Here is a 26,100-nt window from a genome sequence, read left to right on the forward strand (position 1 = left end):
CTTGATTATTGTTTTTAGATTTAATGAGAACGTTATTCATAACATTAAAATAAATATGAATGCATGCAAATTTCTATCGAAAAGACAAATTCTAAGTGTATATTTTAAAATTAGTATTTGACTTTTCAACTTCCGTTTCCGGTACCGGAAAGACTTTGTGTTACCGTAAAAAAAAGTAACATAAGCATGACTTTTTATTTCTTTGGGGAAAAATATTTTCCTGCATTCTTTGGGAGCTTAGTGGTCACAAATTACACATCAATCATCAAATCGGATCCTGACACCTCCCGGAACCAGATTTGGGTTTGTTGCCTCAGGGCAACATTGTGCTTCCAGGGTCAAGAACACCAAGGTTTTCTACAGTGATTATGAGAAGTGAAATACAAATCAAACAAAAACTAAATTAATACATAAAAAAATAAATAAATAAAAAATCAAACATGGTTCCAACTCACCAAATATAAAACAACTAATGTTTATTAATGAATGCTACATTTAAGGAAATTACTAAAACGAGCATTTGTGTGTTTGTACATGTGTATGTTTGGCAGAGTTAGAATCACTAAGGATGATCAGTCTTTTCCCTATTATATGTAAAACATCAGGAAGGAATTGCTTGCTGATGTGAAGAAGAGTGTGTATCACATTTCTGGTACTTGATTATTGTCATACCTGTGAATCACCATCTGTTTATCTGATTATCTATCGGTTGTAGCAACCAGATTCACACCAGTGACTATAGTTAGGGCTGGAAGTTCTTTTTTTTTTTAAGAGTTTCTGATTTTATTTTTTGGTAGAATTTGAGCCAAGCAAAGGACAACATTTCCACCAGCTCCCTTATCTGGTAGATCTGGTGGTTGCATGACTCGTCCTGTGTAGAATTTCAAGTTGTATGGAACACCGTCTGCACCAGCCATATGAAGTACCTTGCAACCCCATATTTTTGGTTTTAGCAGGTATTGCTTCAGTCTTTGCCTGCCTTGGAATAGGGCCATTCCCTCAATGATGACCAGCTTATGACCTTTGGGACTGAAGTTAGTTTTGAGGATAAACAAACAATGAAATAATGGTTGTACAGTGGATCCTCATGTTTTCAACAGACATAACCCCAACTTATGAACCATGCACCTTTTGTCCATGAAATGATCTTCCATCCATTTCCTGTTGCTGTTAGTCATTAATAAAGTTAAAAAAATAGCTTTATAATTATTTTGTAATCAACTGCATATCAAAGCACTACAATAACTTTGTCTGAACAAAAGGGTGCCAACTGCGCGATGTTTCCCTGAGGCAACAAACAAAAAAACACAGTTTTAGCATATCAATTATAAAAATAATTGTCTTGAAATGATCTACAATGCTTCTTTATATACTCACAGACATGCAAATATTTTTAGTTAGAGTTACCCAAAATTTAAACATGAAGAAAAGTGATCTATAACTTTCAAGTCGGAGGCAAGGTGTAGCATGCGACTCTCCTTCATAAAAAGGACTGCTCCTCTTCCAAGTAAAAGGTCACATGAACCTCAATACCTCTTTTATTTGGACAAAAATATATCTGGTGGTACTTTAGATAACCTCTCCCCCGAAAAAATAAAATAAACATAAATTAAAATTAACATATTAGTTATGGGAAATATTGTTCAAAAGAAAAAAATAGTTTTGGGCTTTGTGTTTATTCATATGTTTTAGGAAATCTACATGTAAATAGAATTTATTTGCAAAGTGTATAAAATTATTTGGACATTTATTGTGTCTTTATAACATCAATATGGAGTTTCTCTTTTCTGTGTTTTAAGTATATTCAAAAAGTTATACGATTTCTACAAAAGAAAAATTGGTGACTATGTTACCGACCAATCATGTCTGTAACCTCTAAATGTTTTTAACAGTTGCACAAAGAAAATAACAGGTGATCAGTTGTTTTAAAATAATTTTTACAAAATGTGCAGGTATTGTTCCTTTTATTAAACCATTTGCAAAACAATTTTTAATTTATTTTTTTGCTGGATAGACCTAAAAGTCATTAATTATTTTACAATACAGCAGGCTGCACAGTGGCACAGTTGGTAGCACTGTTGCCTTGCAGCAAGAAGGTCCTGGGTTTGATTCCCGGCCCGCGGTCTTTCTGCATTGAGTTTGGATGTTCTCCCTGTGCATGTGTGGGTTCTCTACAGGTACTCCGGCTTCCTTCCACAGTCCAAAAGCATGACTGTCAGGTTAATTGGTTTCTCTAAATTCTCCCTAGGTGTGAATGTGTGTGTGAATGGTTGTTTGTCCATGTTGGTTGTTTCTGTGTTGCCCTGCGGCAGACTGGCGACCTGTTCAGGGTGACCCCGCCTCTCGCCTGGAACGTAGCTGGAGATAGGCATCAGCAACCCTCCCGACCCCATTACGGGACAAGGGTGAACAGAAAATGGATGGATGGAGCTTTACAATACAATTGTATTTATAAAGGGCTTTAAAACAACAGCATTGTTGTATGCTAAAATAAATAAAACAAAATAACCATTAAGAGATTAAAGAAAACACCTCAGGGTGAGTCAAGAGTTAAAGGAAAAAAAAAAAGATTTAAGAAAAGATTTAAAATGAAGAAGTGAATTGGCCTCTCTGATTTTCAAAGGTAACTCAGTCCAAAGTTTAGGATCAGCAACTGAAAACTCTCGATCATCTCCTGATTGACTTAGGAACAATCAGCAACAACGGATCTGCTAATGTAAGAGAGTGTGTGGGAACGTGCAACTGCAGCAAATCATTCAGGTACTCAGGGGCAAGACCATGAAAACATTTAAAAGCAAATAAAACAAGTTTAAAATTAATCTGTAAACAAACTGGGAGACAATGAAGCAATTTTAATACAGGAATGGTGTGCTCGTGCTTTCTTGTATCAGTAGTGAGTGACATCTCGCTTGGTAATCTAAGTGAGATGTGATGGAAGTATGGAGTAAAATCTCAAAGTGATGTAACAGAAAAGGCTTAACTCCAGCCAGTTGACGCAATTGAGAAAAGCTGGGCTTGATTACCGTACTAAATTGGACTGTGTAGTGAGTACAAAATCATTGTCAGCCTAACATGAAGGTTCGTTGCAGTCTGAGTAAGATGCTCCATTTAAAGGACACAGATATAGATGAGCATTAGAACTGTTGTTAGATGTAAACCTTGTTTTTTGCTCACCGAAATGTAAAAAATTCAAAGACATCCATGCTTTGACATCTGCAATGCAATGAAGGAATTTGCTCGGAGAAAAAGTGGAAATTCACACCAGGTTTCCGAAGAATAGATCCTTCTTGATAATGATGATTTTGAGGTGCAATCATTTGCTTGTGTGATTCTCAGGGAGAATGTACCAACATGGGAATGTTGGTACATCCTTATGTTGGAAATGAGAATGAATTTCCAACATGAGTCCCAAACACACAGCCAACTGCTAATTGATTTTAGAAAAACAAAGTAAAATAGCTAGAATGGGCATGTCAAAGGCTTCACATGTATCCAACAGAAAATGAAAAGAACTGAAGAGCAGTGTAACACTCTTTTATTTATATGTATAAATAAAAGAGTGTTTATTTATGTATGTATAAGTGAGTCATTTAAAGTTATTTTCTTCATATTGACTTTAAAGCATACATTCGATATGATATTATCAGTTTAGCAAAATGATAAAATTGTACGACTATAGTTCGTTTCTGTGGCATTAGCATGTACAGTACGTAGCCTTGTCAGCAATACTGTCATTACATCACTCTTTCCGCCTTCTTGCTCTCTGAGAATTCAAAGCCCTAAATCACAGTACTAATCCCAGTGAACAGTATTTTTAACGTGCTCTGGGACAGAGAGAACATCAATAGGATTACAGAATCAGAGAAGGCACTGAATCCTTAACATATGCTGCTGATTTTCATGCTCTCTGACTCAAAAGATTGGTATCTCTTTCGTCAGCTGTATTTCACCCACAGGCAGGATGATTTTGAGGTGCAATCTTTTGCTTGTGTGATTGTCATGGAATTTTCTTGCTGTTTTTCATCAACTTGATCCTAACTTGGCACAAAACCTTCAGCTGGTTGTACTGCTAAGGAGCGGGCACAATGGCAGCCATAAAGCCCAAGCTGAAGGCGCTGAAAAAGCGTCGCTCTAGTCTTTTTGCCAGTGTGAAGCGGGATCTGAGCTTTTCACAGAGCACAGAAGAAGAAGAATATATATTTCCCTTTTCACAGGACAGCTCAGTAAAACCATGGACTTCGATGGACAACCTCGACAGTCCGGATGGGAAAAAAATAAAGGCGGAAGATTTGCCCAACCCCAGAAGATCAAACATGGTCAACCTAAATATAGGTGGAAAAATATTCCACATCCCAAAGCACTTGGCACTCCGATATCCAAGGACCAGGATCGGAACCCTTGCCCTGTGTGGTGATCCAGTGAAGCGGCTCACTCTCTGTGATGATTATAATGTTGTGAGCAATGAGTTATTCTTTGATAGGGACCCTATGTTTTTCCATTACATATTTCACTTCTACTGCAGCAATGTCCTCTGGGTGATGGACAGCCTCTGTCCTGTCAACTTTGAGGAAGAGCTGTCATTCTGGGGGCTGAAACTGAAAGACACTCCAAGGTATTCTTCATGTATTTTGTATTCAAAATCTTTATCGTTAGCTGTTGTGTGTATTTTAAGGAGAGCTAAGGAAGGTACTCTTGTGAAAATGTTTTTCGCAGGTGCTGTCGGATATTGTTTGAGGAGAAGGTAGATGACATCAGAGACGAACTGAAGGTTAACCAGGAGCTGGTTGATGAGATTAAACCTCACCAGGATGATGAATGCTACAAGACCATGTTTCTGGGAGGTTTGCGAAAGATTCTCTGGGATTTGATGGAGAATCCATACTCATCCCTACCAGCCAAAGCCTTTGCTGTGTTTTCCAGTCTTTTTGTTCTCATCTCCATTGTGGCCATGACAATGAACACTGTACAGGAACTTAGGGAATACAAAGTTGCAGGCAAAACCTTCATGGAATGGGTGGAGATTGCTTCCATCCTCTTCTTCACTCTAGAATACTTTTTACGTCTAGTCACCACTTCCAACATCAAACATTTTTTGAGGAGTGCCCTCAATTTTGTTGATGTGGTCGCTGTCATGCCCTACTTTGTCCAGATAATCGTTGAGACATTTGTTATAGATGCAGAAGATGCTAGTGCAAAAGAAGATCTGAAAGCCATGTCGCGAGTCAGTAAGATCAGCAAGGTGCTCAAAGTGGTCAAGCTGATGCGAATCTTTCGTATCCTTAAACTCGCTCGTCACTCCACTGGCATGAGGGCCTTCGGCTTCACCATCCGCCAGTGCTCTGAGCAGGTATGAACTCAAGGTTAAGAAGCACAAACGTACATAGTCATCATTGGAAGTTTTTATTTGTGTAGAATTCAATAAAAATAAAAAACTGGAATGACACTCAATTCGAAAAAGGGAAAAACACAACACATCACCTATCAGATTGTAAAAATATACATTAGAAACAGATCTGCAGTAGGAGCAGGCAGCTGGTAATGTGTTTCTCATTAAATCGCAGGTATGCTGTCTGTTTCTCTTCATCGCCATGGGCATCTTCACCTTCTCTGCTCTCATGCATTCTGTTGAGGCGGATCAGCCTGGGACTCCATTCAGCAGCATACCAGATGCCTGGTGGTGGGCCGCAGTGAGTCAAGCCTAAACATTAATCTTTTTACAACAACCTCTTGGTTATCAATCAATCAATCAATCAATCAATCAATCAATCAATCAATCAATCAATCAATCAATCAATCAATCAATCAATCAATCAATCAATCAATCAATCAATCAATCAATCAATCAATCAATCAATCAATCGATCGATCGATCGATCGATCGATCGATCGATCGATCAATCAATCAATCAATCAATCAATCAATCAATCAATCAATCAATCAATCAATCAATCAATCAAATTTTATTTGTATGGCACATTTCAGCAACAGGGCATTTCAAAGTGCACAAAAACACAAAGTCATGCAACATAGAATGAAAAATTTAATCATCACCATCATTAAATTCTTAATTTGTTGTGTTTCAAAAGCACTTCCAAACAGGTGGGTTTTTAGTTTAGATAAACTCAGTGTTTCAGCTGTTTTTCAATAATTAAAAAGTTTGTTACAGATTTCCCCTTATTATTAAAAGGGAAAAACCTTTTGAGTTCAATTTGATTTATTTATATAGCAGTAGTTCTCAAAAGAATGTAACACACCAACACCAAATTTCTATCTGCTTGTTACCAAAACAATTTATGTAAAAATAATTTGTTCCAGTGCCATTAAATTCACTAAAGACAAATTCATATAATATGAAAAGCAGTTCATTGTTGTTTAATTATAATATAACAGAAATTGAGTTAATGATAAAATCCCATTTATCACTTATTGTATCTTGAGCAAGGACAAAGTTACTATACACAAAAACATCTTCCTTTGTAAGAGAGGGAGCTAAAACTGCAAACTTAGTTACTTGGCTGTGCATTACACAGCTAGAAAATACACAATACCGCTTCTTTAAAAAGTAGAAGGGATGTACAGGAGAGAAACTTGATAAGTAACAGACCTGCCTCCTTTCCTTTAGATGTGCTTAACTATCAGTAAACCTACAGCTTGAGATTTAAGTGCTCTGATGGGAACACATAGGACCATGAGCTTGTCAAGATCAGCATATAGTAAAACGATATCATTTCACTGTTAGGTTCTTGAGGAGTAATTACATCCCAAAGTGAAGGGAGCTAACAACCTTGTGAGACCTCACTGTTTCAATTGATTTTAGCCAAACTCAAACTGAAAATGTTCCCACCAGTTGGGTACAGCACTTTTATTAAGGATTTTTTCATTCCCACTGAGCAGAGACCAACAATATGATTTTGCAGTAAGTTTAAAATTATTGTAGACTTTAAAATATATCATCTATTCACAGAGCCATAATTACTCTTTCAATGGACTTAAATAAAATCACAAAAATGAAATGTTTTAGGGAAGTTCAGTGTTTGCCTTTTTAAAAACTGTATTAGCTTTCTGGGTTTGAAATTCCTTGTTCCCCCTCTTCTCCCATTCAAAGACAGGGGGATTTATTTAACTGTTATTCATGTGTCTGAAGCCTGAAGTATGGGTTTAATATTTTTATTGGTAGCATGAAGCTGTAGGTAGTAGTGCTACATCAGATTTATTTAGTTCTACTCAGTCTTAGCTACCCTAACAAAGGACAGAAACTAAAAACCAAACAGATCTAATGGAATGATGGAAAGAGTTTTTGGAAGGTAAAACTTGGGTGGGGACAAAAGGTAAAAAGTACTTGTGGGTATCTGAAAGCTGACACTGCTTTCTCCTTCCTGTAGGTGAGCATCTCTACTGTTGGTTATGGAGATGTCGTCCCAGTCTCCTACCTTGGCCGCTGCGTGGCATTTGCCTGCATCTCTTTTGGCATCATTCTTAATGGAATGCCCATTTCCATTCTTTTCAACAAGTTCTCTGACTACTATGCCAAACTGAAGGAGCAGGAATATTCATTTTCCAACACAGAGCGCACATTCCAGCTCCGGAGAAGGCTGCGGCGTAAATTCGACCGCTGCTTCGAACCGCCACCTGAAGATTCAGATGATGAAATTCACTATCGCCCCAGTGGAAGACATACTGACTTTGACTACGACTTTGAGGATTGAGACTTTGCCACCTAATTGTATCATCTCTAACCCAAAATGGCCTTATCACCCATGGGTCTGGAGAATATAAAGACCCCATCTGCCTGGATTGCTGAGCCTATGGAGCTGATCTGATTAATCTAAGGAGAGGACACGGAAGCAGCAGTACACAGAGATAAGCAGTAAGCTGTGGCAATTGGTCCCGCTAAACGCTTTGGGTGACAGATCATTCTTCTGTCAGGTGGACTGGGTTCCTCCTTTGGACAGCCTGTTATCTACTTCCAAGGATAGCTCTGTCTGCAACTAATGCTGACTAAACTCAAATAGATGTCAAGGATTTCAAGTTCCAATATTACAAAATGAATAAAGCAGCGTTAAATTATACTGTTGAATTTTTTATTGAAAGTATTTTTCATGAACTGTGCTTTTCTATCCTTTAGTATAGAAAAGCAGAGACAGCTTATCCTGTCTCTGCAAGAGAAAATGTTTTTTAAACCTTTTCAAAACCTTTGGCAAATACGACATAAAAATTAGCCTCCTTACTAATTTCTTCTGCACTTTAATGTTTCAGATCGCCAAACAAATTTTTGTATGTAAATTAACCTCAGTGAATGGAAAAAAACTATTTTAAATAATATTTTTACTCATTAGGAGAAAAAAAAAACATGAAATAGGCTTGGACATCTTGAAAGGCAACACATCGTACTATGATCTAAAGAAACAGAGCAGAAACAAACATATTGACATATAGAAAGAGTTACACAGCAACTTTTTTAGGATTTGAGACGCCAGGACACCACAGTAAGAACATTTTTTTCAAATGGAGGAAAGCTGAAACAATAGTGAACCTTTTCAGTAATAACAGGCCTACCAAAAGAACTAAAAGACTCCAATAACTCATCAAGGACGTCACAGTAGAACCCAGAAAGACTAACTTGAGGTCAATGTTCACAATTCCACAGTAAGAAGAAAACTGGGCAGCAAAAGCATCCACAGTGAAGTGCCAAGGCCAATCCACTGCTGACCAAAGCAACTCACAGGCCAGTCTCTCACTCACCAAAAAACATACAACCCAAGACTTTTCAGAAGATATTGTGTGGACAGACGATACAAAAGTGGAATTTTCTAGAAGGCATGCATGGAATCACATGTAAAATTAAGACTGCATTTCTGAAAAAGAGTATCATGTCTACAGCTAAGCACAGAGATGTTGGTGAGATGGTCTGAGGCTGTGTCACTGCTTCAGGACCTGGATGACCTACTGTATTTAAAGGAACCATAAATTCTGCTTTTCAGAGGAAATTCAACACGATAAGGATCCAAAGTAAGCTGCAGGTTCACCTTTGAATAGAAACCAACAACATTCAGGTTTACGTCTAGATGTAAGTCCAACTGAGACCCCATAGCAGAACTTTAAACAGGCCATTTGTGCTCCATATGGAGGTTTTTGCTGCCAGTGGTGGCACCACCATCTGCAGGCTTAAGAAAGCTTTTTTCCTCTTACGAAATTAAATCAACAGTTGATAACTGATCTTTGTCTGATGTTAAATTTAGTTTGGTGCTCTGAAACATTTAACTGTGGCAAAAAACAAAAACAGAGGAAATCAATGAGGAGACTGATACTTCTCCAGGGTACTGTATCAGCCATCATGATAACATCTTCTAATTTCTGGTTTAAAACTTTCCAATCTAAGAAAGAAAATCACACAAACTGATCAGTTGGCAGCCTGTCTCTATCCCACACCACCATGCACCTCCCCATGCCTCACATTATTAGTAAAAATTGAGCTCCTGTCAGATGACCTTCTAAGCACGTTGCTTAGGTTACTTAAGTTGAAGGGAAAGATGGAGTGAAGGGGCGTGTCAGTGGAGAGAAGAGGCCAAGGGTTTAATTTTGTTGTCAAGGATTAGCCGGATTAGCTCCTGCATTGGCTGGCTGACTAAAAGTCAATCATGTTCTGTTCTATTTCTGTAACAGAATAATCTGATCAGGTGCATACAGTCAGGTCCTGTTTAAGTACTTACAGGACACTTTGGAGGATAAAGCTTTCGTTCTGACATAGACCAGACTCCTAAAATGCAAACATATGGCCACTGGTATTTATTACTGTAATTACACAGCAATCTTTGTTTAGTTCCTCCAGCTTTCTGGATGCTTTACTTCTTAGGTGTAGAGAAGCAAAAGAATGGACCAGAGACCATCTCCAGGTGGCTTTTTATGAGTTGACACCATTTTCCAGATATTCATTAGACAAAAAAAAAAAAGCATAACAATGGAATCCTGTTTCATTTCAGAAGTTTATGTATGCTGCAGGAGAAGAGGGAGTGGGGGGTGTCCAGTTTTAAGAACTACATTAAAAAAATTCAAAATATCTTAGAATCTCCTTAAAAATATATATTTTTATAGATTATTGCTTAAGTGTTTTTGGGTTGATCAGATTTTCAAGGAACTTCTTATAAGCAATTTATGAGTTTCCCTGGGGAAGAAATATAATGTGACACAGAAGCCACTAACCCCAGCTAGATGCCATGTTTGTCTTGGCATCACACACAAAGAGCAGGTTGGTTGGGGAGGACTGACCTGGTTGCTAATCTTCTCCCTAGCAACCATTAGAAAACATCTACAATCAGATGAGTTGAGAGGTTAGAAGGATCTACCACTGTTCTGTCTGATACACTGAAAAAAATAACTCTTTGGATGAACACAAAAAAAATATGGAAAGGTTTTTCACCTGATTACTTTGCTTTATTTCAGCACCATGTAATTCTGTTACTCCTATTTAAAATGTGTTAGGTCATCTTAATTTATTATGATTATTCCAATGTAAAGCAATTGTGATGGCTCAACTTATGTCATTATGGTTATTCTATGGGTGATTCTAAATCAAACGTGTTGGCTGAACTTAATATATTATGGTTATTCTAATTTAAATAAAATGTGTTGGCTCAATTTAATTTATTAAGGTTGATTCAACTCATTTACTGTAGTTAGATCCAATGTAATTTAAAAGAGCCAGCCCAACTAATTTGCAACGCTTTGGACCAAATAATTTACTTGACTAAGATTAACGGCAATTTAGTTGAAACCAACTTTTTTTTCCGAAGAGTTTTTGCAGCGTTAGTGGCTCATATTTTTTTTTGAGACAGTAGGCAGACAGGATGAAAACATGCAGCAAAGGTTGCTGGGACTCGAACCAGTGACGTCCACATCGAGGACTAAGGCCTCCAAACGTGCAGTGTGCTAAAACCCTGTCCCACCACAGCACGCTGGAGAAACCAACTCATGCTACAGTGATACCTTCACACTACTTATTAAGTTGATCCAACTCATGAAAATTAGGTTAGCTCAACAAACATGCTTCATGCTGAACTTGAATACTCTGTAACAGTGCATTTAAGAACTGCACTGTTATAGTGCAGTTCTTCCCCTGCAGAAAAAAACAAATATCTATAGTTTAATGTGTTACTAAAACCGCTTTGAAGTTTTCCCAGGTGCAAAACAGTTATCTCGCGTGATCTTCCATAATCTCTCGTGATCCCCTGATCTCGCTAGACCCTCTTTGGAGGGAATTGAATCTGACTAAATTGAATCACGTTATCTCAACCTGAATACGTTATTCAAGTTGAGACAAAAACGATTGTCTCGCGTGAACTCGCATGATATCCCGTGATCTCATTCGGCTTCAGCACGAGATCAGTTTAACTATAATAAAATCATGTTATCTCAACATGATTAAATTTCATAAATGTGAAGTTGTTGAATTTCTTGTTTATCCAACATGATTGTATCACATTTTTGTTTGAAACATGAACTTATTTAGTTAAAAGTACATGATATTCTTTTGTTAATGTGATAACCCCCTAAGTTAATTTTTTTTAGTGTAGATTATCTGTGACACTATGGGACTTATTCTGTCCTGAGGATTCTGGGAACCCGTTAGACTGTGTGAACTCAGATTCTAAATAAAAAATGTGATGAAATCTTAAAGTTAACTAGATATTAGTTATAATTGGGTCATTCAGCTGGATATGGTCCAAAAACATGTGGAAAAAAAAACTTGGATTGATTCTCCTGACAAAAAATTACTCTTCTACCTTGACCAGCTCAGTGTCCAAATCTCTCAAAGTTTTACATTTTAAATTTTTTTATATAATGTGCCTCAAGATGACAAGTGTTGTGGACTGGCGCTACAAAAAAAAAAAAAATCAAATTGAATTGAAACAGAATCTACGTGCTACAGAAAATTTGAGGGTTGAGCAGAGAAGAAGAAAGCAGCAAAGAGGATTTCAGACTGTGGGTGACTTGGAGAGAGACGGATCAGAGTTTCCTCCCTCCCTATGTTTTCCAAGCTCCTGAAATGTCAATGCTGTCTGACTGGCAAAAGGGTTTGTGCAAATGATTAGTAGGTTAGTAGGGTTACAAATAACTGGTTGTATAAAACAAAACAACAACCAAAAAACAACAAAACAAAGCAAATGAATAACTTAATATTTCTTAAAATAATGTACTTCAAGTAAAGCATTTTTAATAATAAGCAAAAGTGACCAATGTTGGCTGTGAACATATAAACTAATTTATTTTATTTCATTTTCTTAATGATTCATTGTTTGCTTGTTTTTATTGGTCTATATCCATGACTGTAGTTCACAGGAGAGAAAAAAAAAATCTATTTTCTCTATTTAACCACTGCAGAATTGAATATGTTTCTGTTTTATAACATTTCTTCATGAGCAAAATTTTGTCTTGAAGAAAAAAATGTGCAGTAGCGTCACAAGATCAGCTGAGAGGAGAAATACCAGGAGTTTTATAATGCTGCCACCACCAATAAAAACTCAGAAGTCCTGACAAACCTTGGCTGGTTTTCATGACCCAGACAGACCCAAAGGGACAGGAATAAACTAAGTCACTGGAAATCTCACAGACCTAAGCCTTTGACCTTGGAAGTGTGTTATGTGAATTAACAACAGCTGAGTCATCTGACAGTCCCGTTAGTAACCGTACTGGTTCAGAGTCATGCTTGTGGCAGCATGAACTCATCTTGCAGCTCTGCAGTCTTCAGACTGACTGAATCATCTTGTGCAGCCGCTTTTAAATCATACCACCATACACCACAAGAAAAAGTTAATTATCTGCATGAAGCTGTTCAGCTGGCTCTGTAGATATTGATTAAGAACTGTTTATTGCCTCAAAATGAAAATGAGGTTAACAAAAACTTCTTATTAATAAACATGAAACAAGTTTTGAGGGACACTATGCAACCATTCTAACTACACATAGTTTGATTTGTTGCAGCAGACAGAAAAGTTCAGTGGTCATTACTAGGACTTGAAGTGAAGAAGATTAAATATTAGATGAAGAACAGTGCATATTATTTTAGTTGATTATTTAAAAAATTCTTTCTGTCTGTCTTTTTGTTTATTATTTATTTTCATATGAACCTTTATATAATGTAAATTGAGAGTAATCAAGGCTCATCTTGATTATGAAATTCTAAAAGTTGACGTTTTAAGAACCAACTTGACATTTACAGCAGATTACATTGAATGGGTTTTGGTAATGGGATATGTGGGCACAGTTCCGCCAATGCGCTGATAGCTGAACAGGTTTTTCGTTTAGACATTTAGCACTCTTGCTAACTTTGAAAATGTTTAGCTTCCTCAAATTAACATTCACGGATAAACTCTAAACCACTTTTTCACTTCACTGTTTTGTACATTTTTAGTTGAATAAAGTTCAACATTTGTGTTGAAGTTTTGGTTATTAACTGTTAAGGTTCTTCAAGCAGTCAGAAACAGTTGAACACAGTTTGGGATTTTTTATTCTTGTACTTTCAGTTCTGAGAAAACCAAAATTCTTCTGAAATATATTATTTATTATTATATTATTATGCAATGGACTGGCAACCTGGAGGTAGACACCAGCTCCCCCTGGTGACTTTATAAGGATAAGCGTATTAGATAAAGGATGGACTTTGTAAAGAGTTGATGTGTTTTGCAGAATGCTCCTCGTCCTGGAATGTGTATTTTGTTTTGGAACAGGAGGCTCACGCAGAAGCACCACCAAAAGCACTCCAGGGTTTGTTGTTGGACATTATCTTTACTTCAGCTTCAAAATGTACGCATAGGTACATTTCACAAGTTAATGTGCCACTATTTGCTTTTCCCCCTGTGCTGTCACATGAAGCAGATATCACTATTAGGATTTTCCAAGTGGAGCACGGCCTGAGGTGACCGAGCTGCGTCAGTATCCTTGACATCATCTTTCCTAGTTCCTCTCTCCTCCAATTAGCTGCCATCCTTCGGGATGTCTTAAGATACTGGGCAAACACATCTCTCATTAAGCCAATATAAATCACTTTTATGATATTTACACTTAGCTTTTGTAGCATTTGTGGTGGAGCATTATGAAATCAGGTTTTTATCTTTATGTCAGTTTCAGCCTTGAGTTTTGGACTTATTTGTGGCTCAGAACATCCATTTCCCTCAGCAAGGCCGAACACATCTTTTGAAGAAAACCTGCCAGACTAAGCATTTTTTTTTTAAGCGCAGCCATGAGTGACACACACTAACTATAAAAGCCCCTACAGGTTCCTTGAATAGGTCAGAAATCTGCCAGCCTCACTCATCATAACTTCAACAAGTCATTTCCCTCTGCTGACCAACCATCTACACGTCACACCATGGCTGCTGCAAGGTGGCTGCTGGGTCTGCTGGTGGTGCTGCTGGCTGCGGCGCGGCTGGCTCAGGCACAGGACAGGATTAAGATGTGCGGGCGAGAGCTGATCCGTCTGGCCGTCTCGTCCTGTGGGAACTCTCGGCTGAGGAGAAGCATCCTGGACCCAGAACTGAGCCAACAGCAGCTCACCACTGGCTGTAAGTTTTCTCTGTCTAAGAGTTTGATCTCATGTTGGGATCACAATTTCTTCTGGTTTTCTCTTTAAATATTTGATCTCTTACTTCTGCATAGGGGACCAGGATGCCTCCACTGAGGAGAACCAGGCTTCAGAGACACTCCAAATCCCCTCCTCCTCTTTGGCACCTCATTGGGACCCCCTGACCTTTCGAATCAGACGATCTGCTGGAAAAATATCTGACATTTGCTGTGAGAAAGGATGCAGCATGAAAGAGCTGATTCAGTTTTGCTAAGAACAGCTCTCCCACTTGTCCGACAGCTGAAGAGATATTTTTTTGGTCTGTGAAATCCTGTGAAACCTCTGCCAAGTAACCCAATTTCTGAGAAATCTAGTCTGATAATTCTACATGTTTCATATGAAGCAAGAAAAGTGTCAAATCAGTTACTGTAGGATGAATTGTTCTGTGTGCAACAGGAAGTAAAAAACCAAAGTAAACACTGGCTTTATGGAGTCAAATCAGATGCTATTTATTTGTATTAGAATAATTTATTTCAATGCAATCAGTGCAGCTGATGCGCACTGCAATAAACCTCTGATGATTACAAAGTCATGCCTGGGATGTTTTTCTGCACCCAATCAATCAGAACAAGGTCAAAAAGATGAAGAAAATGTTTCATGATAAAGAAGGTGTCATCCAATCATAATCAGTGTTGGATCTGTTTTCTCTTGCTGTCATGGAAAAAATGACATCAGAAGACACCTCTGTAGGGGCAAAAACAAACAGTCTCAATTAATACCTTCCCAGTTTTAAATGAGAAGATTTGTTTTTGTGTATTACATTATCATGGCAGTTTCAGAGAGGTGGCTGATGTGGGTCAACACTATTCAGTAAATTAGAATATGAATTCTGATCAGCCTAGTTTGTTAGATTAAAAAAAACGAACTTCTTTTGAAAATAAGGTTTTTATTATCATAGATTTTTTTCATTTGCCAATTTTTCTATCTTAAAATGATGTTTTTTTTCTGTCTGGTGTAATAAGAGTCTTAAATATTACACTCACATTTCAGCTTAAATTTATTAAAGCAGAAAAATCATCATAATAAACAGAAATAAGGCTTTATGTCAGAAAATGTTGAAGTCAGCCAGGCTGGTGCAAAATGCTGCTCCCGTCTGCTAACAGGAATATTTGAGAGAGAACATTTCTTCTGTCCTGGATTCCGTGTATTTTAGAGTTTATTTTAAGGTTATTTTGTTTGCTTTGAAGATTTTAAATAGACTTGCCTCGCCTTATTTAACAGAACTTCTTCTGGGTCACTAGGGTCCGTTGACCAGTTGCTCTCGGTCATTCCCAGTTGTAAGTGGAAGCTTCTCTGTTTGTTACTTTGAGCTATGGAACGCTCTGCCTTTGCACATCCGACAGACCGCTCACTGTCCATGTTTAAAACTTGTCGGAAAACTTATTTTCACTCATTGACTGTCAACCAACTGAGACTTGATTTTACTTCATCTGTATTGGTATTGATTCTATTTGTTTAACTGTAATGTTTTGTTGTGTTTAATTCATTAATTCATTAAAAGTTTAAATATGCAGCATTTGGCAGAACTGTACGACTTGGGTCAAACGTTTTGGCTGCTCTTTGGATAATAGCAGAACCTTCACACATTTGAAAATTGTACCCATTGATGAGCCAAAGTTGTGGACAGATCTTTTATAATGAGGATAAGAACCTACAGAGTAAGAACTTCTTGGTGCAGTGCCACCACAGGTAGGGAGGGGAACAGGTTTCTCAAAGGGTTTTGGAAGTTTGACAGAGCAAATTGTTGCAACTTCGGGCCTCAGTTGAACCGAGTCTACTGGACTATCAAGAGTGAAAAAACCCTAAAAGTTGCAGGACACCAGGGGACTGGAGTTGGAGACCCCTGTGCCAGTCTAGAGGGGCTTCCCCAGGGCAGTATACCTACAAGAAGCACCACAGTCTATGGATACGGTTTATTGTGTGAAACCTCCTGTTCCCAGGCTGACATTTCTCACCAGAGCCCGTTTATGCCACAGTCTGAAATATGAGGCTTTCTAGGGTTTGATTCCTGCCTTTGGGATCTTTGCTGCATGTCTCTAATCATTCCCTGTCTGCTTTTTGTAAATAATAACAAATGGCAGCACATAATTTTACAAAAATAAAGTGTAAAACCATAAAACACAGAATTCATAAAGAAGTTGACCTTGCGTATGTAGAAGGATTCCTTAAACTAACATTCTTATGTTGAGTTTGCACGTAAATATGCTACAAAATCCAAATGAGACACAGTGTGGGTCCAAATTACAGCACTCTGTTCTCCCTGATCCAGCAACATCAAAATGATGTGACTGGCCACACAGGCCATTCAGCTCAGTAATGACAGAAATAATCTGTGTAACCCAGCCAGCTCCACACACCCAGCAGTGTGTAATTCTCTCAGTGGATAATCAAATGTGGTGCTGATTATCTGCAGCACTAAATGGCTCTTAATAGCTAATAAGATCAGCCTACAGCCTCTGATTGGTTTATTTGTTTTTAATTGGGGAAGGGTGTGTTGCATTTTACATGCAATTAGTCTTCATCTAATTGGTTTTATTGTCTGTGCTGTCTCACAGAGGACAAATCCATATTTCTGATTTAATTTTTGCTGGATCATTTACAGCATGGAGGTTTCTTGGCTCTCCCACAACCAGAAATGTTGATATTAATATTTGTAAGACAAATGCAAACAAATGAACTGAGTAGAACTAATAACCTCCAACATCTATTATCCAAAAGAGAAATACAGAGGGGAAAGTTTGAGAACCTCAAAGCAGTTTTCTGGCTTCAAGCACAAATATTAATCTTTGACTGTTGTGAGTAAGACTGGGCAGAAGGTTTTTGTCTTGATGCCAGTCGGAGCTGAAATGATCCTGCATCCTGCAGATGATGATGAACAGATGGTTTAACCATGTCAAATCCAGTTTTATGAAGATGTTATGTATAAATGTTTACTGAGATAGATGGCAGTCCAGTTATAAGTATTTCTCCTGGGGAATTGTCTTATTCCATAAACTTCTCATCACTGATATTTCATTTTAAATTGAGGTTTTTTCTTTTTTTTACTTGTTTGTAACTTTGAGTGAGATTTCTGTCTCCTTCCAGAAGTATTAATATCTCTGCACTGTTAAGGAACAGACTTCTCTGAAATGTAAATGAAAAAAGTAGGGAAAAATCTATTTACTATTCTTAATATCTATCAAATGCAATGAGCAGCTATTCAAAATTTATTTGCGGTGTCAATGTCGAGTCAGAAGAAAATCGATAGACGAAGAGAAAAACAGAACCATCAAACAAGCGGTGCCTCAGTTGAACTCTAATTTTGGGGCCTGATCAGCTTTGGATGTGAGTTCACTATCTCTGTTCTTTAAAGGTTAAGCAAGTTCCACCCAAAACCAACAATCCCTGCAGCCAAGAGAAGGAGCAGAGACCTGAAGGAACCCACTGCAGAAACTGAAACCTTCGAGTGTGTATTCTGGCAACGAGACCTGCTAGACTTTTCAGTAACTCTTCAGTTCTTCTGTTTTTCTTTTCCAAACCTTTCCTAAGATTTTGAACAGATGGCAACAACTTCAAATCATGCACAAGAAACGAGGCTTGTTTGGTAGATTAAAATTACCTTTTGAACATAACTATAAAAGAAATGTAGAATTCATTTAGCCCATGTTTCTGTATGAAAAATGTCATTTGTAGGTCTGATTTAATATCCTCATCATAGTTTAAAGAAGTAAAGGATTAAAAACTTCAGTCTGTGTGGAATTAATCTTAATTAATAATATTTCCACTAAATTGAGTAACTGAAGTAAATGAACTTTTCAGTTACTGAATCAGTCTGTACAAACAGAGGCTTTAAAAAGTATTCACCCTTGGATGTTTTACTCTTTTACAAATCAATAATCAATATTTGGCTTTTTTGAAAAAACAAACAAACAAACAAACAAACAAAAAAATGAAACCTTGCACAAATGTTCTTCATAGGTATTTTAGGGGTAATTGTCTTAGCATCACATGGTAAGAAACCATTTTATGATTAACTGTTTACACAATAGTAGAAGACGTTGCTATTATCCTGGACACTATTTGAAAGCAGAGGTAACCTCTCCCAGAAAGGCTACATTAACCTAACCAGAAACAAACAACAAAAATGCAGTTTATGCAATCACTTATTTTATGTTAGATGTTTTTGTTTTATTTTCTTTATTTTATAGACATTCGTTTTCATTTTGACATTAAAGTTGTTTTTGTAAATCTTTTGGACATAAAGCCAGGCAAAATGTAAACTTAATTATATGAATGTGTATCTCTTCACCTTGCATTTTAAACATTGCAGCAACAAGTTTAACACAAGATTTATGAAAAATTAGAAGAGAGGAAACTTTCAGGAGTGCCAGTAAACTACTGATGATGCCTTTCACAAAGCCTTGAATGAAAGGCAGCCATGTTGGATTTCCAGGAGCGTTTCACTCTTTTTTTTCACAACCTGTAAATTAAAGTTTCTAAGTAAGAATCTGACATGTTTATACTGCGTCTTTCAACCAATCAAGCAGTACCAATGGAGGATACTTTCTTCTTTCTTTCTTCATTTTTATATTACATGACAAATGACTCAGATAAAATAACAATTGCATATCATTAGGAGTAGATGGAAACACATAATCCACATGTCCTATGTGACAATGAAAATCAAGGTTTCACCCAAATTATAATCTCTTTACAACTTACGGCAAGCCTGCTCATGCTCAGAATGCATGCAGGAAGAAGTGTAGCGTCAAATAGCATGGATGTAGTGTCACATGTTGACCAGTAGAGAGCAACAGATAATTGATAATGAGAAAAACTGTACTGTTCTTTTTACTATCTGGCATTATGGCTCTCATAGTACAGTTGGAACAATATGGCAACTCAGGCGTGTGATACTGGCAACATTTATTTCCACTTTGCGTTCCAGTTACATTTTGGTTTTCTCAAAGCTCCTCAGTGGGAAATGCTCAGTGGCCTCACCAAATTACAAAAGCAGAAACATAATCAACAGGCTTCTGCAGGCATGTGCTCACATCAGGGCCGTTATGAAATGACACATCTACTGCTTAGAATGAAATACGTGGAAAGGAACTCCATCTTTTTCTGCCTCCCCCTGCCTGGTTACAGCACGCAGGAAAAAGTGTGTGAAGATGTCATGTCATAACTACTCTTACACATACATTTTGACACTGTCGTGCAAGCACACCGGATCACGCATATGTGTGTGTCTCCTGAGCAGGGAGTGTGTGCGGAGACTGGTGGGGTCTAAAATGATGTGAGTGAGTGGGTTTCTTATAAGAATAATAAGAAACCCATGGTGGGTGTCAATTTGCATGGAAAGGAAGCAGCTTTCAGAGCTCCTGTTACCCTCTAAAGTGCTAAGACTAAAAATGTCATTTTTCATGTGCATACAACAAATGTGTGACACTTATTTCTATGTTGGAACACTTGGATGTGCTGTGCATGATAATTGTGCATGTGTGGAACACAGGGAAACCCATCTGAAGCCCTTGGAAGCATATGTGTCCTGCAGCTCTGTGTATGCGTGTGTGTGTGCGTGTGTGTGTGTGTGTGTGCTTCCTGAGTTTCATGCTGCAGGGAGTAAATGCATGTGGGTGTGCAGAGGGGAGCAGAAGTCAAGCTGATGACTGACATGTCCATTTTGGTTCGTCCATTATTGTAAGTGCTTCAGGTCTGTTTCAGCAGAGGAACAACTGTCACATTTGACTTCCAGATATCTTCAGTTACAGCTGTGTGTCTCATATTATATTTTTATAATAAAGGGCCAATCAGCTTATTTTCATGTTTTGTTCCATGCAGTAAGAGAGTAAGTAAAATGACTTATTTTATGAATGTGAGATAAAAAATAAAAGGAACATTTCTAAAAATTATTTAGGACATACAGTATAGTTTTATTCCTGTTCCAGATAGAAATCATTTTTTCTCCATAAAGATTTTTACAGAGAAACCAGTACATATAAATATAAATTTATTAGAATAAATTAGAATATCACTGAAAACCCCATTTATTTCAGGAACATTATCACTAAGAAAAACACATTATATTGATTAATTATGTTTAAACAGACTGGTGTTTTTTTCAGCTAATTATGATGATTTTCTCCACACAGTTAACGAAAATATCAAAATATTACATCAGGCCAATAATACCATACTGAAATTTAGATTTAATGAAAAGTATGCTTACCAACCTAAAAATTGTCATTTTCCAAAGATACTTTTATTCTGACAAATGGGCCTTATCAGAATACATATTTTAATTTATTGAATATGACTAAATAATTGATACAACCAGCTATGAATGGATGCATACCTGTCAAGTCTCCCCTTTCACAGTCTCCTGTATTAGTATTTTCCTGGACATTTTCTGTAGTATGGCGCACGCAGCTCCTCCCTCAAAATGATTTAAGGAGAACAAAGCCAAGATTATGGAGGGATCACCACAGTCCCAATCTCAGTCCCATTGATCTAAAATGGTGAGTGAGTGAGGCAACCAATTCTACCAGGAGGAATGGGCCAGAACTAAAGCTACTGTGAAAGCTTGTAGAAAAACCAAAACATTTTATTAAATTCTACAAAAAACTATTAAGATATGTGTAAACAAATTTTCTGTCCTCTTATTCTGGCATTTTGCAAAAACAGAGAAGGTTTAGTTTGACGTAATGGCAATAAGAAAACAAAAAAGGTTATGTGTCTTTTTGTACAGTTGATGTAAACTTATGGTATGTACTGTATCAGCAAGGTGTGAACATGTTGTATGAAACATGCTGACTGTAATCAGCAACATAAGTCAGTCCACATGAACATGAATACTTTTTTAACTTACAGCTCCATGATCAACATACCTGCTGCTAACAGTGAGGCGGTTACTGAAATCAACTGTTTGTTCATAAATGATGGTGCGTATTAAATATGTAGAACCTAATTGCATATCTCTGTTACAGCTTTGAAAACATTTTGTTCTGTTACTTTATGGTGACAAAAATTATGCTCTTAAAGACAACTGGAAAGCTAGTTGCCATTTTTTTTTTCCCCATTTTTTTGAAGCTATTAACCACAAAACTGCAACAGAGCTTCCTACATTCTGCGCGTGCAGGAGCAACTGCAAGGTGTGGCCAGAAGAATTTCTATTTCTGTTCCTTTTTCTTTTCCTTTTATTTAGTCAGAAATATCACCAGATTTATTTTCTTGCCAATGACTTCCCAACCAATTACTCAACCAATTAGCTCAATTTTCTAAATTACTTTCATTCTATTTTATCCACCTAATCTGTCCAGCAGAAGATGCAAAATACCAAGCACACGCCTACAAGCGCGCACCCCCGCACACGCCTACACACACACACACACACACACACACACACACATACACGCACTCAGAGAGACATTAACTGCCACTTTGTCACAACCTTGGGGCCACTGGGAGGTGATGAAGCTGAACTAATAGAGCTGAGCTGGTAGAGGGCAGTGTGGCAGCAGCAGTCACTGGTCCAGCGCAGATGAGCTTTCTGCAGCTGGAGGGAGCCGAGTGTCTTGGTGCAACACATATACAGTGATGCGCTGTGCCACTGCTTACGCTTAAATCTGATGGTATCATTGAATGATTTAAAATCCATGGTTTGTGTTGCAGGTGTGCCAATCTGGAACCACCTTCCTTGTGCACAATGATCCTTCGTGTTTAATGATGGGGGTTGATCTTGTGTCGGTCATCTACTCAAGTCATATGTACACTATTCTTTTTTTTTTTTTGCAATCAACCAATACACAAATATTTTGTAAAACACATTTATGCTACCAAATATAGTTTGGTCCACATATCTTTTTAAACTTCTGTGAAATAAGTGTTGATCATCTCGAGATGAGGAGGAAAGTTCATCCATCCATCCATCCATTTTCTGAACACCCTTCGTCCCTAATGGGGTCAGGAGGGTTGCTGGTGCCCATCTCCAGCTGCGTCCCGGGCGAGAGGCGGGGCTCACCCTGGACAGGTCGCCAGTCTGTCGCAGGAGGAGGAAAGCGTTTCTAGAAAAGTGAAGGATTGGGATCACTCCACACCACTCCTGTTTTATATTTTAGATATAATCAATGTTTGTTTCATAAACGAATTGATGCAGAATTGACAGATAAAAATAGGGAGCACTATAACAGCTCTGCAAGTTTAGAGGAAAGGCCCAAACTGGGCTAAAAAAATAAGAGCTGATTTTAAAACAGGACAAACCCAACAAATAGTGAAGTATTATTATTTTATTTCATTTTTCTTAATGATGAACATGGTTTGTTTAGACATTGGTTTCCTGAAATTTCTCATCACATATAGTGAGAGTAAAAATATTCCCAATTTCACCCAGGCTGTGTAACCGTTGGGCTGCTGAGGAAGAAACCGAAATTGAGTTGTCAGGCCTCCATTCACTGACCAACCACTTTTTCGATGTGCCTATTTTTCTTTTCCCCCGCCAGGGGGTCTTTTTGTGGGCTCTAGTGTCCCTTATTCGAAAGTAGGCTCACAGGAAAGGGGGAAGAAGTAGAGGGGAAGACATGCGCCTTTTTAAAGGAAATAGCCTGATAGACTCGGTTCAGTTGGGAAAAAAACATTTGTGACAATTCCACCTGACGTGGTGCACATTCAAACTAACCAAACCTTTGAAAAATGTTTACTGGCTCGACTGTGGGGGCGCTGCAACAACTATTGAAGGAGATGACACAAAAATCTCTGAAGAAGACACTGAGCACAACTTCCTTCCTCTCAAAATGTGAACAAAAACGTACTTTATATGTTTTATAAACAATGTTGTTTTTTTTTGTAAACATAAATCCACTACAGCTTAGTGGTTGTAGGATTTCTCTTTTGGCTTTGGTGAAAGATCATCAGTCATTTCTCCCACTAGAACTAACAATGACATTCCAGTTGATGTTTTTCTGTAGTACATTTTTTTATATGAACCTTTAGAGATGCACATTTCTTTTAAAAGAGTATGCTATTTTTCATCAGTGTGGAGTATTATTATTCTTAATTTTTAAAATTTGTCTTTATTCTGGCTGACCACCAATTACCAATCCGAGCCAGCTGACACTGATTTTTTTTTGCCAGATATGTTGCAAAATATAGAAAGAAAGTTGATGAATTAACAACAGCGGGGTGAGTATTGTTAACTGCATGTCCTGGTGGGCTGGTCTGGCAGTCAAACCTCTCTCATGGCAGAGCAGGAGAGGAATGTGGGTGATTTTAAGACCTTTGTCGAAGTAAATAAGATTGGTGAATAAGATCAGCTTCACTTCAGGACAGTATCAATCGAAATTAAGGAAATTAGGGGTGAGGATATTTCTATTCTATTCTATTCTATTCTATTCTATTCTATTCTATTCTATTCTATTCTATTCTATTCTATTCTATTCTATTCTATTCTATTCTATTCTATTCTATTCTGTTTTAACAAACTTTTTCTGCAGGGTAACTGGGCTCTGCTTTAGAGATAATGGGGGATATGCAGAGTTCCTGTCCTGCTCCCCTAAACTGAAATAAGTCTACCTAAGTAGCTCATTCATCCAATCAGAATGCCTTTTTGGACTTGCTACATCTTCAAATTGACCACAGTTAAGCAGAGGAAAATGAAAGGACAAACATCCCGTTCAGAAAATACTAAGCATACCCACTTACCTTTTGGCAGTAACAATTTTCAGATGTGTGTTCTGGTCAACAGGAAAAAAAACAAAAACAACAACAATAACAACAACAAAAAAACCCACTTTCTCATAAACACATAATTCAACTAACTTATCAATCCTCCTAACCCTTTCTGATGTAAACTCAGCTTGCTGCTGTTTTAAGTGGGGCAGCCACAGAACGCTGGCCCAGGGATCTCACTACTACTGAAAATCAGAAGGCCAGTGTCTTGAGAAGTTGAGGATAACTGCACCAAGCATAAGACTTGGTGATTCTGTCACTTGTGCATGTGATGTGTGCCTCCCACCAAATTCGTTTGTGCAGTGATGTGTGTGGGCGCAGCACAAACAGGAATAACCCTCTTCAGTTTCAGGGAAGAGCCATCACAAGAGCAAACCAGAAAATTAGACTGCAGTGGAAGGAGGTGCTACAGAGTGAACCGGGGCTCAAGATGTATGTGACTATGTGTGTGTGTACTGTATGTGTGTTAATGAGTCATTCGGTGTGTAAGAAGGGTACAAGGAGAAAAATTAGATGGGTAGAGACGCAGACAGCAGTGGGCTGGCCCAGAAAAAACAATTACTCTGGTTGCTTTTTCACAGCTGCTCCCAATTGTTCCAATGTCTCCTTATATCTTTGCCCATCACTCCTTCCATTCCTTTGTCTTGCTCATGTGTCACTGGGCTTAACTAGCATGGAACTGTTTCAGAGGTGAACAAATTATATGAAAACAATGTTTCCTACATATTAACACTGGGTTATTACGCATGTTTATCAGCAGACCAGCCAGGCTGCCTCTGATTGAACATTTCCAACTCATCATTTTCTTGATGTTATGTGCAATGTACCCCACATGTGCAACACTGTTGCTGGATAGATGCAACTGCAGCTGCGTTTCCATTGACCATGACATTGCACAAATTGAAATTCTGAAAATAAATTTGCTTAATTGAAACAAGCGCATTTTTGAAAAAAAGGAAAAAAAAAAAGAAAAAAAAAAGAAAAAACCAACCAAACAAACAAAAAAATCCCATGTTTTTTGGTAAAAAGTGTTTGCAATAGGACCAGGTGGTTTTTCAGCTGTAACAAAATTAGTGTGTTTTGCAAAACTTCAATGGAAATGCTTTTTTCCCCCCGGCATTTGTTGAATTCAGTTGGTGCAAATGTTGTGTCAGTTGGTGGAACTGATACAACACTTGAGTCGGTTTGTGGAAATTTTGTGGAAATCATCCAGACTACACACACTGGTAAGGAAAACAGAATAATACAATTATTTTTAAAATACTTTAAATAACATTTAAAACGTAATTTTTAGATTTCCCGTCCTTCCCCCTGAACATCATATATTCCAATGATAATGAAGATTTTCAGTTATTTTAAACTGAAACTTGTTTATTTTCTGTCATACTCAAAAGTATTATGACATCTTTCTATCACAAGAGAATTACCACTGATAATAACTCCATAGAAACTCTTTAACAAATACAGTCTTGAAGCTATATTTGTAAGAGCTATGTTTTATCTTCTGCGCCCTTTCTGTTCCTCCCTGTGCTCCACCTGCCACACCATCCCTTTAGTTAGGTTGGTACTTCTTTTCCTTTTCACCTCTTTCTCTCCAGCTGCCCCTCCATACATAATTAAGTTTTGAGTGGAAATGTAACCCCTACTTCCTTTTTTTCTCAGTTTTCTCCCTCTCCGGTCCTGTGTGGCATAGGATCTCTCGGCATCGTTTTCTTCCTTTCTTTCTGCGTCCTTCCTTACCTTACCAGTGACTCCATTTGGGCCCACGCCGGGGCCAGGC

The 26,100-nt window shown here is 37.8% G+C and overlaps 2 protein-coding genes across 2 annotated transcripts; both read left to right on the top strand.

Moving 5' to 3' along the window:
• Nucleotides 1–3,898: 3,898 nt before the first annotated feature.
• si:rp71-39b20.4 (potassium voltage-gated channel subfamily V member 2) lies at nt 3,899–7,844 on the top strand. The gene is made up of 4 exons (XM_044132981.1): nt 3,899–4,612; nt 4,714–5,347; nt 5,562–5,687; nt 7,384–7,844. The coding sequence occupies exons 1-4, from the start codon at nt 4,086–4,088 to the stop codon at nt 7,705–7,707; spliced, it is 1,611 nt and encodes a 536-aa protein (XP_043988916.1). The 5' UTR covers nt 3,899–4,085; the 3' UTR covers nt 7,708–7,844.
• Nucleotides 7,845–14,305: 6,461 nt separating this feature from the next.
• On the top strand, nt 14,306–15,150 carry insl3 (insulin-like 3 (Leydig cell)). Its single transcript, XM_044132982.1, has 2 exons — nt 14,306–14,559; nt 14,654–15,150. The coding sequence occupies exons 1-2, from the start codon at nt 14,367–14,369 to the stop codon at nt 14,830–14,832; spliced, it is 372 nt and encodes a 123-aa protein (XP_043988917.1). The 5' UTR covers nt 14,306–14,366; the 3' UTR covers nt 14,833–15,150.
• The last annotated feature ends 10,950 nt before the right edge of the window (nt 15,151–26,100 follow it).

Source organism: Gambusia affinis, linkage group LG12 (genome assembly GCF_019740435.1).
Source record: "Gambusia affinis linkage group LG12, SWU_Gaff_1.0, whole genome shotgun sequence".
Classification (NCBI taxonomy): domain Eukaryota; kingdom Metazoa; phylum Chordata; class Actinopteri; order Cyprinodontiformes; family Poeciliidae; genus Gambusia; species Gambusia affinis.

Bases quoted from the DNA above. Each gene is read 5' to 3' on its own strand.
- si:rp71-39b20.4 (XM_044132981.1), top strand. From the start codon at position 4,086: ATGGCAGCCATAAAGCCCAAGCTGAAGGCGCTGAAAAAGCGTCGCTCT. The intron at 5,348-5,561 runs GTATGAACTCAA...ATTAAATCGCAG, and splicing joins TCCGCCAGTGCTCTGAGCAG to GTATGCTGTCTGTTTCTCTT. The intron at 5,688-7,383 runs GTGAGTCAAGCC...TCCTTCCTGTAG, and splicing joins ATGCCTGGTGGTGGGCCGCA to GTGAGCATCTCTACTGTTGG.
- insl3 (XM_044132982.1), top strand. From the start codon at position 14,367: ATGGCTGCTGCAAGGTGGCTGCTGGGTCTGCTGGTGGTGCTGCTGGCT. The intron at 14,560-14,653 runs GTAAGTTTTCTC...ACTTCTGCATAG, and splicing joins ACAGCAGCTCACCACTGGCT to GGGACCAGGATGCCTCCACT.